This window comes from Hippichthys cyanospilos, chromosome 8, assembly GCF_059441005.1.
Source record: "Hippichthys cyanospilos isolate Australia breed blue-spotted pipefish chromosome 8, RoL_Hcya_1.0, whole genome shotgun sequence".
In the NCBI taxonomy this organism is placed as follows: Eukaryota; Metazoa; Chordata; class Actinopteri; order Syngnathiformes; family Syngnathidae; genus Hippichthys; species Hippichthys cyanospilos.
In genome coordinates, this window is record NC_142376.1 from 14,523,439 (window position 1) to 14,541,788 (window position 18,350).

An 18,350-nucleotide genomic window follows, 5' to 3' on the forward strand; every position below is an offset into this window, starting at 1 on the left:
GCACCTTTCTTTGTGAAGAATTTAAGAAAGCTCGAGCCTAGTTTTATGAATTTAATAGGTTTCACGACCATGCTTGAAAATGCATTTTGTTAGGATCAAATAATTTCCCTGCTGAGATATCATAAATTTGTTTCAGCTCCCTTAGCACCAAAAAAGCACCAACGTTCCCATGTTTTAAATGAACAAAAATACCACCGTACTGTATAAAAAGTTCTACAAAATATAAGATGTGCAACAACTAGTTTTATCATGTGATTACCGTAAACTGGAAACTGTTGGCCAACTGGAGCTCCTTGTGAGTGTTCTCATTTCACATTTGTTAGTTTAACTCAAACAGTAAAGTAACTTTACTGTTCAATAAACAGCTCAAAGTACACCTATGACTTGAGTTCTCTCTTTTTATTCACTCAAGTTGCAGCTTGTAACTCAAAATTTGGCTTGCGACACATAGGGGAAAAAAAAAAAAAAATCAAAAACCTTTGATGGGTTGTAACTTGAACGTAAGATGGAGCACTTGTAAATTAGGGTACCGTTCTCACCTCTTTGTGATGCGATGCAATATTTCGCAGACTGTCTACTAGAAAACTAATTTCGACTAAGCATTGTCATTGCTGCCAATTTTTTTATTATCTGTATTCACTGAAGGCGAGCCTGATGTCGCCAGTGAGTGTTTCAAGCTTAACATGACCCCACATTTTTTGGATGTTACACAACCCTAACTCCAGTCAACAGTAATCCTGTGGCACTCACCTCTCTCACAGTTGGCTCCAGAGTAGCCCTCTGCACACGAACACTGGTATTTGTCCGGTCCCGTGTTGATGCAAGTCCCTCCGTTCATGCACGGCTGATGAGTGCCACAGTAATTCAGATCTGGGATATGAAGCAGTTCACAGGGATTTAGTTTGTCCTGGCACAAAGTCGAAGGCTTTTAATTAGAGCGCTGCAATCCAAAATGGGAACCTTTGTCGCAAAGATGTCCGCCCCAGTTGGTGTCGCAGAGGCACTGCCAGGGCTCCACACAGGTGCCATGCACGCAGCCGGGATGGGGGATACACTTGTCGCAGTATTGCCCTTGCCAACCATACAAACACCTGCAGGAAACAAAAGCCATGCTCTGTCAGACGCCACTGCGCGCACACACCCGCAGTGTGACTAAAAAGCATAAATTAATTGTCGTAGTCCACATTGCTTTGCACAGCAAACAAAAAGGCAGTATTCCTGTTCTGACTGCTGTGTCTTGAGGCCACACATGCAAATTCAATGAAACACTGCTTACGCAACAAGACTTAGGTCCAAACACTAAATTCCACTTCCAAAGACCTTTGCCATGCCTAACATTAACATCGGAACACAAATCCTCCTGACCAACAGCGCGCTTGTGGCTTGGAAGGAGAACCAGAGAACGGCGCGGATCCCACCGGGCTCATCATAGTCCTAGTTCCCATGAGTCAGGAGTTAAGCTTTTTCCTCGGGGCAGTGGAGGAGGAGGAAAGGGCTCTCTGTCTTGCTGACCACAGACATTTTCAGGTCCATAATTACACAGATAATATTGCACTCTTTTTCTTCATATTAAAACCTGGCCGATAGGTGAGCACCCGAAAAAGGTGGCCAAGTGGTGACGAAGCTGCATAATGCAACAACAACAAATGGAGTGTCCTCTCTGGGAGAGGCGCATGGTCATGTAGAAACAGACTGTAAAAGAAAAAAAAAAAACTGTGGTTAAGTAAACCTCACTCTAAGATTAAAGAGGGTAATCTTAAAAGTGTGCTAATCTTCTCTCAATGAGTAGTGATGGAGGATTCCCCAGCAAGCTCCCAAATGTTATTATTGGGGAATGCAGCACTCGTGACAACACACTACTCAAAATTGTAAAACCGTAACTTAAATGTGTACAGATGTCACTTGGCGACTTACAGGTACACGATTACCAATCCATTTTGTGGCTGCATAAGATTCTCACCGCGTCAGCAGCAGTGGCGGCTGCCCCTGCCTGGAGGCAGGTTTGATACAACGCTATGATGAGAAACACCAGCAAGTTAGATCCAAACATAGCCACACCTGTGCGGGAAAACATTTCAACCTCTTGTTCAGCCAGTGGCCACACAAGCACTCACAAGAAACCCAATTGAGTTCAAAAGCTTAGGGAATAACAAGAGCGCCTGTGCAAAAAAAAAAAAAAAAAAAATTGAAGCAAGCACGCACTCCCTGAACTTGATTTGGAGCCAAAGTAGACAACGAAGAAAGCAACTAATGTCTGGCTGTGAGGGGAGCAGGGGGCTTCATACAGGATGATGCACACAATGCCGGTGCGGCGATACCCATCTGTGCCTGGCTCTTCCTCTGGCTGTGTGCATAAACAGCATTAGGAAGCCATTAGCTGCACAAACAATACGCTTTTTAAAAAGTCCGCCCCAAATGGTACACATGATTTCACTGATAACACCAGCTTAATTGGAGGGGGGTGGGTGGGTGGGTGGGGGTGTTTTTCCCTCAGACGAGCTTCTCTCATAAAAGTAAAAGTAGCTTAACACATGTTGTCACTAGCGTTGCAAGAATTAAATTGACAGCTAATCAATTATCACATGAACCGATTTTTGAAATCCAATTAATTGTTTTGAGATGCAGATTCATTTGTCCAAACAACCATAATTTTAGCCCCTCACCGGTAAATATTCTCTTACTTTTGTTGTCCTCTATGTAAGCAGTATTATCTTTTGTGTTGAAGCTAAATAAAAAAAAATAAAAAACTTTTACTTTGGGAAGCTTTTGCAATTTCCATCCTTTATCTGCTTCATCGATTGTTCGACAAAATAATCAACAGATTAATCAATCCTTACAACAATCACAATTTACAGCCCAAGTTGCCACATAAATAAATCAAAAAATGCCAGTTCACTTCTCATACACTCTTGCTGTCCTTAAGAAAAGGCACAAGATTGCGCTACTACACAGAAACACAATCAATACCTCGTGGAAGGACAACTGCAGTGTTTATCAAGGAGATTTATACTTTAATAGTGCTTTTATGCTACATTATAAAGTTTGTAAAATTTGCTCTGGCATTAGTGAAACAGAATTACACACACCTCTCACTCTCAGTAAGATACACTACAACCTCAATATCAACAAAGTTAACAAAACATCACTTGCACGATAATAAAGAGCAACGGAGCATTCGGAACACTTACGTGCATCCACCTGGCTCCTGACATGATCCATGTTCCGTACTGCAGCCTTGTCGACAAATTGCTGAAAGAGAAAGGGGAGGAAATGCATGTGGTTGCCTGGCAACTAAACGCTTAGCTTTATCATATGTTAAGCACTTGAGTTTCTGAGCATGAATATGTGTGTATTCTCCACAACAGTAGTCACATGACTTGGAAACCAAGCAAAAAATTAGGACAAGTTTATTCAGTCATGCTGATGACAACATTTGAATGGGAATAGAAAAGGGGACGTTGAGTATTTATATAAACAAAGTCGTCCATTCAGTAGCAATGACCCAGCAACCATGTATCAGCATGAGTCACACTGCTGTTTGAGTGTTTCTTTCATAACACAGAAATTATTTTGACTTTCGCAAGCGTCTTTTCAGAGTTCTCTTAATACATTGTACAGTGATGTCAGTCACGTTGCGCTGGGGAAAAAGTTGAACAAGTCGGGAAAACTGACTGTAAAAATAAATTGCCTTGAAGCACTGCCCGAACCATGTTTGCACCACTATTTTGTACGTGGACCTTTTTTTTTCCAGACGCAGTGTTGCAATGGCACCAAGGGAGAAAGACTCCCCAAAAACTGGTGATGTCACAAGTTTGCGATTATTTCCCATTTTATTTATTTATTTTTTAATCCGTGAGCCACCGTGGCTCAGGCAGTAGAATGGGTCCTCCAGTAACTGAAGGGCTGGCTATTTGAATCCCACTCTGTCTGAGTCATGTGTGGTTGTATCTTTGTACAAGACACTTCACCCACCTTGCCTCCAGTGATTGGTTAGAGGTGCCAAATACCGTAGCAACCATCAGCCTGCCACGAGGCAATGGCATATGAATGTGTGAGTGTATAAATAATGTATCTTTTATAAAATTGTCTGAGTGTCTATGTAAAAGTGATCCATTATTAGTATTGCAATTTACGCTTATCTGCTGAGCGGGACGGTGCTGAGAATTCAGAATAAGCAAAGAATTCTTTGAAATGTATCCATGAAGGAACATAACAATTTTTTGCTTGTGTTTAGGGTGAGAATTTTGCATTGTAAAACTGTGAAAAGCTAATTATTTTTGAATGTCCTTGATATTAAAGACATAGCAGCATATGGAGCTTCTCAAAATAAAGGAAACATCTTTCCAAAAAGCACAAGGGCTGTAATATCTGAGAATATATCCTGTCGCTACAAAGAATCTTTAGTGGCTTGGTTTTAGGTATTCAGATTTTAACCAGTAGGGTGGTAGTTACTGTTCGTTGATGTTAAATTGTCATCACTAGTATGCTAATATAATCCCGATTACTAACCGGTTAAAATGGGTACATTTGGTTGGCGTCTAAAAATGTATACGACTAGAAGATGATGGATAACGTGTACTGATATCCACTCCAAGTCAGACGACCAAAGTATTTTTTTATTTTTCTTAAATGGTCAGGGCCAGGGACAATTGCTCTGTTATCCAATGTAGGATAATCGATTTCAAAAGGATTCAACATCCTATCGTTAGTTAACATGAACAATTAACAACTTCTTACCAGTGTTGCACTCCGGTCCCGACCAGCCTTCCAGACAAGTCTTGTTGCCGTTGTAGTCGCACGTGTAATGCCCAAAGAACTCGTCCCTGGGCCGACAGAACTTATTGCAGCCGAAGCCGTAGTAATGCTCGTCGCAGCTGACCCGGATCTGGTACTCAAACTGAGCAACGGGGCCGTTGTGAGTCAGCTTCTGCCAGTGAGGGCTGGGGTTGATCATCCCCGAGTGTGAAGATTTCTCAATCACTTTCCCATCCGCACCTTCAACAAGACAAGTGAGAGCATTAACACCAGCAACGCTAACTTTACTGCTGGAATGTAGCAAGATTTTCAAAGCGCACAACGGGGATGTTGCAGTGGCTAACCGAAAATGCCCGAGCACAAATCGCAGAAGAAAGCTGATTATATGTAATCAAAGCAACTATGTGTACTGGTGAGCGAGAGTAGTAACAGGAAATGCAAAAAAGAGAAGGCGGCTTTTAATGAGCACTTTAAACTGCTTTTTTTGCCCTCACTCACACTCCCTTACCAAGTGTCCCAAGTCAGTTTTCAACTCAGGTTTACAGCTTCATGCTGCCCTTTGCATCTGCTTGGGCCAGAACAGAACCGCAGTTGCCATAAATTATAGTGTGAAGACACTAACACCACATTCAGTGCTGGGGCGACCGCCAGTGTGCCCATCAGCACTTTTCCCCATATCTCACATACATTTTTCAAATTGTCTCAAGTCTGCCTTTTTCTTCTCTAACAAGCATCTGACCGACCATGTTTACAACACTACACCGATACCACACACAGACTTTCAGTTCAAACATGAGGGGGGTCATGGCTTTATCGAGAGGACAAGGACCAAGGTAGGCCACCACACACTCAGAGTAAACAAACTAAACTGAGAGACTGGAGCTCAGCACAGAGACTCCACTGTACAGCGCGTACAGGACACGCACACACACTCACATACAACAATTCCTGTGAATCTTTCACCTGGGAGAGAATGAAAAATGTGTCAGAAATGTTATTTACTGCGCAGAGCAGCTTGACCAGGGGGTGAGTCGCTCCTCTGTGTAGTATGATGCAATGGTGCAGAACCAGAGTGGCTTGCAGTCATTTATTTACCATGTTGGTGGTTCGTATGGGATGGCAGCAGTGCGGTGTTTGAGTAGTGGAATCGCAGTGACCGGCAACATTTCGCAAGGGCCTGGAATCTGGTGCTTCAGCTATGTGGCACTTCTCTACTGAGCGGCGGCCTGCGGCGTTGGGGGGTAGCACATGCCCGCTAAGTGTTGCCCCGCTCGAGGCAGAGCGTAAAATAGACAAGGCAAATTTGCACAAACCGCACTCCAACCCTAGACTTCGCAGCATTCAGAGGATATTAACTTTTGAAAGCAAACAGGGCCTTATTTTTCCACATAGTTTGTTGAAATCTAGTAAGTAAGTACTTCTGACATGGTACGATGTTGGAAAATAACCATCTTGCTTCCACAGCACTGAGTGTACACTCAAGGGGGCTCTTCACACCAGTGCCCTAATGGCTCTCTGGGAAGCGCCAAATACGACAGAAAAGACCGAAACCTTGTTGACCTCTGAGTTGCACAAACAAGCGCGGGCTCGAACCTGCCATCACCACTCACACCATTGCCGATGAGCACTTAAAATCCAGGACGGGAAATAACATCAGAAGGGACGACTCACCATACATACACCTTCTGCAGCCTACCTTGACTAACAGGCTGCTAATATAGATCAAGGCCACCACCTGCTCTTTCTGTTCTGTGAGAGCATGCTGGCAGCAGGGGCGCACCAGGGACTGGCCGGATGAACTCTGCGTTTCACGCCCCGGTGATAGTGAGACTGTGTGACCCAAACCTGAGCGGGCAGCACCTGCCATCAGTCATCGGGGCAGAATGCAAACATTTTCACTTCATTTCTTCTCTTCTCTAGCCCCCCCTTGCATTCCCATCTCCGGCTCTCGCGCCTCACATCCACCTGTCAACACACTTTCTTCTTTCAGACACGTGCTCGCCTAGGAGACCGTGTGGAAGGCGGGTGGGTAGGGGGCACAGAACAAAATAACTTCCTTTACTGATCTTCCAGACGCCATAAAGGACAGGAGAGAAAAGAAGGAAATGAGGGGCTCAATATATCTTACTCACCAGTGGTTTCATTGTTGAAGTCCAAAGCTTCTACTATCAAAGTGTAGGATCTCTGTAGAAAAGAGAGAAAATGAGATTGTTAGACAACACTTACAAAAAACAGAAACCCACATGAATAAACTTGTTTCAAGTAAGCATCACCTCACTGAACGCTTCCAAAGCAACCTTCCTGTGTATCTAACAACAACACTTTTGTTCATCTGATTAAGGGAGGATGAGCTTGCTTTTTTTTTTTTTTTTTTTTTAGTGGTCGTGGGGTGGCAGACAAAAGCAGACAAACGGCAAGAAAGATGAGCAGACAAGCCCTGCAGGAGGGTTCTGATGCACCGCAACAAACGCGGCCCCACCCCCTCACCCCAACGACCCGGCCGGATGACACGACACAGACTCTACAGTAATGACTTCAACAAGTCATAATAAAATTTTTTTAAAAAAGGACACAAAGAAGGATAACACAGACGGCCATGCCAAAAATATGTCTTCGTCTCAGCCACAGAAAGCTTGCTCGCTTTTGAAAACCGATTTCCCCCCCAAATAAAGTTTTCCACATGTTTACAAAATGTGGCCAGAGACGTCAACGGATGACTTCCAAAGTTCTGAGAAAGCAGGTCTGTTTTGCAGTCTATACCAAATTTGCAGTTTCATGCCAATTTAAAACGTGGCGCTACGAAGGCTGGGAACCACCCACGCTTGACACTTGTTTTTTTTAAGACGAGCGCCACAAAAAGACAGGCAGACAAAATAATAATAATAAGGATGATATCTGAAGGATGAATACGGGAAGCAGAAAGAAAGCTGGATTCGGATGGGCTTCTCTACACTCCCGACGCACGAGGACTGATCAGTGTCGGTAGCCCTCGCACCGCTATCCGCTTACGCTTTCTCACGAGTCGCCACATTCGCGAGGGAGCATGCAACTGTGTCCTCTCATATCCACAAAGGCATGTTTCATAGTCACATTTTCACCCCGACAACTCTTCTTGGAGGCGCACGCCATGGCTATGATGACATCATGGAGTACACACCTGCTGCGAGGAAAACCCCTGAGTGGACAGAGAGGCAATGAGTCACCAACATTTTTTTTTTCTTTTCACAGTTTTGCCCTATTTTGTCAGCCATTAAACTTTCCATCGCTCCGGGAGACATTTGTCTCATCATGTGCCAGCGTCTCCTGCAATCAGAGTGGCTATTATTTGAAACACAGCACTCATCATCACCATGCATGGCAGACTCTGACTCACAACTTGGCTGCAAGCGCAACACAGACAGAAACGGTAACAATGGAAATCCAAGACCTAATCAACAAGTATTGCCGCCCAGCATGCAGCTACATTATTAGAAACAAGGGTCCACTAGACGCCTTCCCCTCCCCACTCAAACATTTAACAGCGTTGTTACTTTGGTGTTCCCCTCATGTGTTCTCACTTAGCCTCTTGGACTACAACTCCTTTTTTCATCGCGGGAGACATTTTACATCAATTCAACTTAACAATGAATGAGCAGTGAAGCAATGCTTCCATACAAACAAACATGGATTCATGAATCAAGGTACTAGTGGCGGCCATTGAAATGTCCTTGAGGAGAAAATCTTTATTTTTAAAACTTATTGACTCCCATTAACACAGAGATGTCAAACATTCATTCTTACTCAATTGACAATAAATACTAAGTTAATATTGATTTCACTTCTTCATTGCTATTAACAGATAAGTATAGAATCAAGTTTAGCAAGGCTGGCAGTGAATGGGTGAATGGAATAAGGCAATATCCAAACCACTGTTGATGACTGTGTTAAGCACAATAACGGTGCCAGGAAGTGTTGGACTACAACAGCGGCTTGAATGGATTTCCTATAACTTCCTATAATTGAGGTTGTTGAATCCGCAACACCTCGTTTGAATGCATCTCAATCTCACACTTTTTGTCCCATGGGATTAATGAACAATTGTTAAATGGAGAAGTCAACCCACATATTTTCTTTGTTATGTTCTATTGACCCACACAAGTTTAAACAATATTCTGACACATTGTTTTAGTATAAGAGGATTCAGGCAATAAAATCAACCGGCTTTCATCAATGTCAGGCAGTGGCCATTTTGTCACTTGCTGACGAATGCAAATGACCGCAGTTGCTAAGAGCTCAAGTAAGAATCACAGGTCCCCTGTTTTCTGACTTTGGTTATGTGGCGCTCACAAACAAAGCTGTGATTGTCGATGCCCAAGATTCAGGTAATGACCAATGTCATTGTAAATCAACAGCATGTAACAAAATGACCCCCCACCTAATATGTATAAAAACGAGTGGACTTTTTTGCCCAATTCCCGTTCTACAAACGTGATACTAACCAGAATATCATTAGTGAGTTTTTAACACATATTTTTGGGAAGATCATTTTGGGTTGAGCGCCACTGCCATATGAGTTCAAAATCCATTTGAACCGAGCAGGCGGTGAATGAGATAATCAGTTATTAGTTATTTGTAGACAAGCCATACCAGAGACTCGTCAAAACGTCTCTTATTTAATTAATAATTTTCCTAAGCATGAGTCCCCATACACATTTAACACCGTTTTGTCAATGTGAATGTTCCTTCCGAAAACAGGACCTTCAAATCAACAGATATATCTTCTCAAAATATCAACGTCAGTCATGGTTGTGACGTCACCATTGACATAGCTGCGGTTGAGAAACAAGGAATGACTGCTGGGTTTTCTAAAGTTGACCTTAAAGCGGCTCTGATACAAATCTTTCAATCTGGTTTTGAAGGACTATCGCATTACGAAAGCACAATGATGGCCAAACTTGAGTCTTCCCTGAGGACACAGAAGATGTATCCCACACAGAAACTTGCCAGTTCTACTTTCCAGAAGAGAAAAGAAATAAAACCTAAGGGGGATTGTCATCATGGTGCACAATATTTAATGTTTTACTGGCAAATTCCTTTTTAAGGCCAATCTCCAACACACCCTTCTCTGTTGCGACTGAGGACTTGCCTCAACACGGAGGCAAGAGAGTCGTGGCGTCACAGATTTACACCACTTTTACATGCGAGGACTCACCACCCTTGTGCAAACAAGAATTCTGCAAAAATTAGGCCTCATAGTCACTTAATTGCTATTATGTTTGGTAATACACACACCCAAATATTGCTACAACTAAACAGGAGCCAAAACTTTGATGTGATACAACATTTGGATTCTGTCTCACTGAGTGTTGGAAGAGGCTGGCGCCAGGTAACATTATTAATTAAAAACAGATGCCTTTATAAACTGATCGGCCCTTTGCCAAAGACCCACCAGAATGATCCAACGCTTGTGCAAAAAAAGGAAAAAAAAAGGGATTTACTCATTAAGACAGAAAAAAGCATGCAACTCCAGATATGACAAAGCTGCATTAAAACTGAAAATTGAATGTATACAATGAAAAGCATGCTTCTCCCCCAACATGAATGATATGCATACAGTATTATTACCTAGATGAGTGATTCTCAACCTGCCACCATTTTTTTTGCCCTCAGCTGAGTAACCCCTAACCAGGGCAAAGCATTTTGAGATACTTATTTATTATTATTTTTTATAAAAATGACTTAAAACGGACTGCAGTGTCATCTGTGTCTCATTTACTAAACTTTGGAACTACATTTGTAGTGCATGTCCATTCTCTCGGGAATGTCTATGCTCTAGACTTTTTACTCCAGAAGATAGAGGCTGAAAAAGCATTGGCTTTATTTCTGACTCGTCTGCCAGGATATTGTGCCACAATACATGTGCATCGGTGTCAAACTTACCAAAATAAAAGCATTCAGCTTTTTTTTCTTTTTTTCTGCAAAGCACTCTCTAGAACACAATTTAGCATCAAGTTGCTACGTGTACTCATTTGTTTGAGAAAATTACACTTCCTCTCACAGCATTAAATGAGATTTGCTGATACCTGCAGAAACTCTGTTCAAATCCAAGTACCACCTTAAGTGCCTTCGTGTACCCCCGGCGGAAATCATAACCACATTTCAGAACCGCTGACTTAGATAACAAGGGGTTGGTTTATTTTCGTTCCTTAATACTGAATTTCTGCTTGTTAAACTTAACTGCAGTTGTGTCAAAAAATACACTGCCCAAAACATGTGCCTTCAAACTAGGAAATACATTAAATGAATTAGTCATTTTAAAAACTCTGAAACAAAATGGTGGACTTCAGGTTTAGCAAGAGTGGCAGAAGGCTGCATGGGTGCTTTGCAAAGCAGTGTTTACAAATGCTAGCAACAACTACTAGTTTTGTTTGTGTGGGGGGCACGAGTTGCGCATGCATTTAAACATTTAAAATCAAAATTGTACACCGGTACTTCACATTATTGCTGTTTGAACATTTTGCACAGGATCGAATGAATTAAACGTTTGAATCAATGTTTGTTGGGTTTATTACGCCAAAATCATTAACCGGAATAACTGAAAAATTAAAAAAAACAAAAGATTAATGGACACCAATATAGATTAATAAATAAATATTTGGGGGGCTATAACCCCCAGCCCTACACCAAACATGTTGTTTATTCAAAAGTATTGTGCAAAAACGCAAAGATTTTGCTCGTATTATTTTTTCCTGGACACAATTTCCATTGGACAGCAAGGATAATGTCAACGCTAACATGAGCGAAGTTCAGTGTGAACAACGTCAGCAGTAACATAATCTTAAGTGACTTTTCCATTAATGTGGTTCCAGACCAAATAAACGCTCGGTGAAACCAAGATAGGGACCAGACCCTCTCTCCATCACACCATAACTCCAAGGCTGTTATCAGCTTGTCTGCCACTGCCAGGTTCACTTTTCCCAGACTCCCAGCTGACTTCAAACTTGTCTTTGAACTGCGCGCTTTGAGCGTGCACGCTCCCGAGCAAAGTGAGCGAGCGTGGCCCTCTTATCTTGTCCAGGCCAAACAGCCACAATCTAACAAGACAAGTTACAGACCATAAGCGGCCAAGATCACCCCGGTTCCAATCGCAAAAACAACGCTAGCCTCACCACAACGGGGATTTTTCTAAAAGCTAACATTGCTCTAGAAGCCAGCTGCTGTACACTCCCATGGTAGTATATTGGAATACGAGCAAGGTAAGCTTGGAGCCAAAGGATCAAATAAAGGCAAGCCACAACAGATAAGACAAGTCCGTCCTCGGAGGAAAAGTAAACAATTGTGACAAAACCATGTTGACCTCCCCTATCAGTTTTACCGAGTCAGTCACTTCTGGAGCATCAACCTGAGATCAAGCCAATGATAAGGCCACTGAGTAACACACATTCATTACAATCGGGCTCAGTCACAACAAGGCAACTGACAATAACCCACTAAGCTGACGATGGTACTGATGGTCCCGGGAAGAAAGAATGCGATGTTTGCAGAGATTTCCATCAAAACAAGGACTTGGGAGGAGCGGAGCATTGTACAATCAGTAGCTTACCAAACATCCTGCCAAGGTATGTCGACTGGCATGGAAGACTGAAAGGTCTCTCCTTGTGCCAACCAAAACAAAAACAAAGCGTAAGGTACTTCAAACGCCATTCAGCCCTGAACCCAAGAGCAGGAATGAAGGTCATATAAACGAGGGAACCAAAACAAGCAGTGTGGCCCTTAGTCTTCTTTGAGGGCCACTGGACTTAACGGCAATCAAAACAACTACCGTAAATCCAACTGAACACAATATTTTATTTGCACGTTTCCATGCAGTTTTGAAGTGATTATGAAACTCTCACAACACCACAAGCGCTCTTTAAAAATGCGCTGACAAAAAGAAAAGAGTTTACTATTGTACTTGAGTCATTTGCACTTGAGTGCCATATCAGAGCAGCCTATAGAAAATAAACATATCATTACCCCCCCCCCACTTGCCAGAGGTGGTCACCCTCAAGGTTGAGACCACTTTTGCCTGACTGCCCCACTTCATCAATCACTGAAGTGCCAAAACAAGACTGAGAGGCATTTGTAATATAGCAGGAAATTATGCAGGGCAGGAGTAACGCTAATTTCAATAATGGTTAAAGCAGGATTAATTCTACTCCTTTTTCCGCGGCTTCTAACAAGAAAACAGCCAAATAGTCGATCATTGTTTTCCAGAATAAAACTTTTGATTTTGATTTTGATTCAACAGATATACCACTGAAAGTGGAGAGAATCTTCACTCCGGAAAATGAAATTTGTACAAATATAAAACACAAAAAAGTATCCAAAGTTCTAATTGCCTATCACAAACATTAGATCATTTTGATAGTGGATTAGTTGTCGACTAATTGATTTCTCCCCGCACCTCCAAAGCTATCATTAAAAGCATGTGAATACGCAATAAAGTAAGTTCTTTGATTTGCAATATTGACTTCTATTTCAGGTTCCCCTTGACTAATGAAATGTGTCCTGTATTTGCATTTAAGTTTCATGGTTAGACCACAAAGATTTGTGGCATCAAATTGGATCACTCAACAACATGGCACCATACAAACTAGAAGGGAGCGTATACCACAAAGATTTGTGGCATCAAATTGGATCACTCAACAACATGGCACCATACAAACTAGGAGGGAGCGTATCAATCTCCTGGTATTCTTGGTGTATAAGTTGAAGGTATACTACAGTTTGATGCAAACAAGGAATACCCACTGCCTTTAAAACATCTATTTGAACACCTGCGCTCAGATAATCCAATTGAAAATGTCTTCTTTACTGTATTGACATGGACCAACACATTAAAGAGATTTCAGGGGCAAGGTTCCAATCTTCCTGTCAGCCAACACCATCACTGCTGAGTCCACTACAACCGCTTCCTGTTGCTTGTCCTGCACTAGCATTAGAACTGCACTGCCACCATTGTGCTCAGTAATCCTCACTGTAGTCACTGAGGGCACACCATTGTCCCGCAGCGATACACACAGCGAGGGTCCGGCTGGCTGGGCTCACACGCTGAATGAAAGCGCGGCGTAAAACGGTTGAATCAACATGGGGCAGCATGGCAACTCTTGTTGAAGGACATCTAGCCGATGGCATGCAACTGGATGCTTGGCTCTCACCCTACCTGATCTAAGCACATGTGCGCAGCCTCATTAAGTGCAGCGTTTGCTGTGGGTGGCAAGGTTAAAGTGATGAAATGCCTGGGGTCCAACCGAGCGTGACTTAAACAAAGACCCCGCTCGGACAAGAGGCCAACTCGATGCGGCTCCGAGAGAAAACGAAGGGGCGGAGGGGGAGACTTCATGAACCCGAGGTTCCCAACAACTCCATTGCGCCACACTGCTCTCTGTTCACAGCAGCCAATCAACTGATGAAAAGTGTGATATCATACCTTGACAGCTGACAGGCTGACAACTGCTGATGTGCGCTGAGCTAAATTAAAGCATTTTCCAAGTGATGGATGAGAGAGGCTATCAAGAGACTCACTTATCGTTTAAGCGGTTTCTTCAGAAACAAACGAAAAAAATGCATCCATTCCCAAAAGTGCTTCACTCAGACAGGAAATGCACTGGAATTCAAACCATTTATGGCCTCAACTTCGAAATGCAACCAAAATGACGACTCAGAATTGTGCCCTTGTCTGGATGCATTTTAATGCAGCTCAAATTGAATTGCAAACACTAATACAATACTATAACCTGGCACAGAGATGCTCATAAACTCTGTGTTCCCATGAAGGGAGCCCAAAAAGACTTAAGACCTCTTTTGTGACCTCTTAAAGAAATGTCACAAGGGGCACGAAATTCCACCGTAAATTGGTTCTGTTTCTTGCTTAATCAGCCAAACCTATCCCAAATACCATAAACAATAGCATACTGTATATGAACAGGAACAGCGTATTATGAGCCAAGACCAGCGGTTCTCAAAGAGCGGTACATAAAGGCACTTAACGGGGTACAGGAGAATTCAATAGGTTTTTGTAGGTATCAACAATTCTAATGTTTTTGATGCTGTTACACGAATAATGCTTTTTTTTTTTTTTTTTTTAATCGAGAGCAAATAGATTAGAACATGAGGCAACATATAGCTAAATTATATTAGTGACTTTTTTGCAAAACATTGCTTGCCTTTGTCAGGTTTTGTTGCAGTTTTTGAAAGTTTCTTTTGCCTTTATCTCTTTTTTGTTTGGAAGACTAGAATAAAAATCAAAAGTTGACCTCTGAAGAGGAGGCGGGGTTGAAAAGAAGAAAAAAAGTTTTTTTAAAGCTGCACATTGTCATTAGTGACACAATTTTACAACTGACGATTGGACGCTCTAAATAGTCCTTAGGTGTGATTGGGACTGTGAATGGTTGTTCGTCCCTGTGTGGCCTAAATTTGGCTGCTAACCTGTTCAGACTGCCCAAAGACGGTTGGGATAGGCACCAGCAAGCCTATGACCCTATTGAGGATAAGCGGCTATAGAAAATGGAAGGAATCGGAAATAAAACAGATGTTACACAATCTATCTCCTGGAGTTGCTGAATGAAATATGCTTAGAGACAAATATAGTTCCAAAGTTTATTAAATCTGACTAATGGCACTGCACTGGTTAGAGGGTACCTGTCTTAAAAAATATTCCACAGAAGGTACAGCATTTAAAAATGGTACAAGGCTGACCAAGACTTCACGCCACAAGTACAATCTGCAGGGAAAAAAAAGCAAGACAGCCAACTCGGGCTTCAGGGGTCGACTTCTTTTGAAGATGTCATTTTGTGGTTTTAGTACTTGGTGGTAACTTGTGTCATCAATCTGACAAATTCAGTCAAATGGTACTAGACTAAAACTAAAGTGAAAGGATTGGGGGGGGGGGGGGGGGGGGGCTGAGGCGCCATAAGGTATCAAATAGCACGCAACCCTGCTGAGAACATTGTTTGACTGACTATTAGATCATAGAAAATGTCTCGCTTTCTGCCTTCAAGAAATAACAGCCTGCTGAAACATGCATAGAAAAAGTACGAGAAAGGACTCATACAGTCTTCCTTTTCACTCAAAACATAGCTAATGACGTGTACAGTGCTCACGATGCAGAAAAAAAAAAAAAAGAAAAAAACATCCAACTCTCCTACCTCGATTGAGACGAAAATAGTTTTGATGTAATTGGACACATACACAGGGCCACTTCTCCTTTCACCCATCTGGCCACGCATGTGTATCTGTGTATGTGTGCAGTTGTTTGCGGGCCAAGCTGTGGGGCCAGTCAGTCTGTGCAGTCAACATTCAAATGCACTCCAGCATGGCAAATCATCTTGCACAAAGCTACAACATTCCCACAGGCCGAGCTGTGAGAAAGAGCTGACACTTAAAGAAACCAAGAATTGAGGTTTTACCGTTTTGAACATGACCAGCTTCCAGGGAGGCAGAGGATCGACACGGCACTGGAAAACCAATGTTGTTCTTTTAACTACAAATTGCATGTGATTGCTGAGAAATGCTATCCCGCAGCCAAAATGCCAAACAAAGTGCTGGTTATACAACGCGGTATTTTATAGCAACCGGCAGACTTTACATGCAATATGTGAATGCCGCGCTGCAATACATCACAGCACAGCGATTCCCGATCAACAGGTGTGCCGTGGGAAATTAGCCAACTCCGCTTAAGTGGATTAAAAATGATTTACTCCAAACTATGGACATTTGTTCATCCATCTATGCCAGTGACATATAGTGACACACGGCATGGTTAAATGGTCTTCCACTAGAGGGCAGAATACATATTTGGTATATCAAATTTTAGCGATTTTTTTTCGTTAGTTGGCGTAGCCATGGAAACTTCTGTAAATGCGCCGTGGCTTAGTAAATGACAGATAGTGCCAAAGTTGATGACACTGCAACTACGTATTTCATACCATAGCCTCCATTAGTCAAGCAAACCATCAATCGTGAGCCCCAAATCAGAACTCATGGGAATCTAAAATGAACCCTTGCTGTTCAGCATTCTGCCCTCTTGAGAAAAATACCTCTGCACCTGGTTAATTGGTGCAGATAATAAGAGCAGGGGGTCCTTCGTCACCACATTCACGATGTTGTGCTTTCTTGAGAGAGTGATTGACAGACAGTAATTGCACACAATTGCCCTATAAACAATTCACCCCCCGCAGTTTTTTTTTTTTTTTTTTTGCTTGAACTTACCGGCCAGGCGAAGCTGAAGGGCAAAACTATCCTGGCCTTGTCATTCCTAACCGAGCTCCTGAAAGAAAATGTATTCCCTCCGAGGACAGGCGTAGATCCCATTCCGAAACTGCACGGCCCCGCAGCTGAGACCCTCGACTGGTATTCCTTGAGGCAAACTTTAAAAAAGGTACGGCACTCTCCGCGTGTGCACTTGGTGTCCGCCGTGCTCCGTGTGCCGTGGCAGCACGCGCCGCTCAGCAACTCTCCGTTGGCGTTGTGGGTGGACAAGATTTGCAACTCGAACTGTCCCGATCCATCGGACACCTGTTGACGACAGAGCAGTCAATGCAGCGCCATAATAGAGCAGTGCAAGAAAACACTTCAATGTACCATGTTTTCCAACTTTTTGTTGGCGTTGCACACCATATGTCAGGTTAGCACATAGCGACATCAAATCGACAATCGAAATATATGAGCGCTGCTAGAACCGCGTGAGCCCCTGTGTATTGACCCCTCACCCTCAAAAAAAAAAAAAAAAAATCCCCACATCACCATGACGTACCTTTAGGAGGAAAGGGAGTAAAAAGGCCGCAAGGACGGCGACCCGTCTCCAAGCCATGCCTGCAGAATGAGGTGGCCGCTGCTCGAACTAATCGTCTGGCCGACACTCGGCACCAAGGCGCTCTGATTTAAACATGCACGACACGGCAGAAACGCGTCACGATTCAAGCCGAGCACCGGATCCTCTTCCCTTCGCCGTGCCCCGCGTGTCGTCCTTCCTCGTCCGGGCTAACAAGATTCCACTTGTTAGTGAGGAAAGTTGGTGCAAGCACAAGCCATGCGGCGGTGCGCGTTTACTGACGCACTGACTGACTTGACTGAGAGCTTGCTCTGAGGAGCGAGGCAGCCTGCACAAGTTCAACCGAGAGGGAGTGTCTGTCTGTTTGTGTGCGTGCGTGCGCGCGCGCGCGCGTTTTACACCGCCTTCCTCCACTTTCAGCATTCATGAGGGACACCCAGGCCCCGCCCATCGACTTTACGACTAGCACGATCACAAACCACCAAGGTTGGCCACTACAAACGAACAGGATCAAACTTCATAAACCATTATAAACCAGAAGTGGGTGGAGCTGCAAAGAATTGTACCTAAGACTACTCCAATTAAGGTAAAAGAGTCAAGTCAAAGTATCTCGATGAATATCGCGTTTCCGCGACTCTGTTTGTAAAGGTTGCATAGACCAATCATAGAATAGGTGAGTCATTGATTGGTCATTATCTGAGCAACTGTGATGTCATTTTGAGTCGACTTCGTCTTGTCAAATGGTCTTCCTCAGATAGATAAAAACAGGTAGACTTTACTGCTTAATCCATATTGCACAATG

At 43.1% G+C, this 18,350-nt stretch overlaps 1 protein-coding gene across 1 annotated transcript in view; it reads right to left on the reverse strand.

Moving 5' to 3' along the window:
• The window catches only part of jag1b (jagged canonical Notch ligand 1b), a 38,254-nt gene extending 20,388 nt beyond the window's left edge, over positions 1-17,866 (reverse strand). Inside the window, exons 1-7 of the mRNA XM_088421171.1 lie at positions 17,531-17,866; positions 16,987-17,292; positions 6,888-6,939; positions 4,738-4,995; positions 3,189-3,249; positions 961-1,091; positions 751-870 (exon numbers count right to left, since the gene is read on the reverse strand). Coding sequence (XP_088277297.1) covers positions 751-870; positions 961-1,091; positions 3,189-3,249; positions 4,738-4,995; positions 6,888-6,939; positions 16,987-17,292; positions 17,531-17,587 — 985 coding nt within the window. The 5' untranslated portion in view covers positions 17,588-17,866. The remainder of the gene's footprint in view (positions 1-750; positions 871-960; positions 1,092-3,188; positions 3,250-4,737; positions 4,996-6,887; positions 6,940-16,986; positions 17,293-17,530) is intronic.
• Between the last annotated feature and the right edge of the window lie 484 nt (positions 17,867-18,350).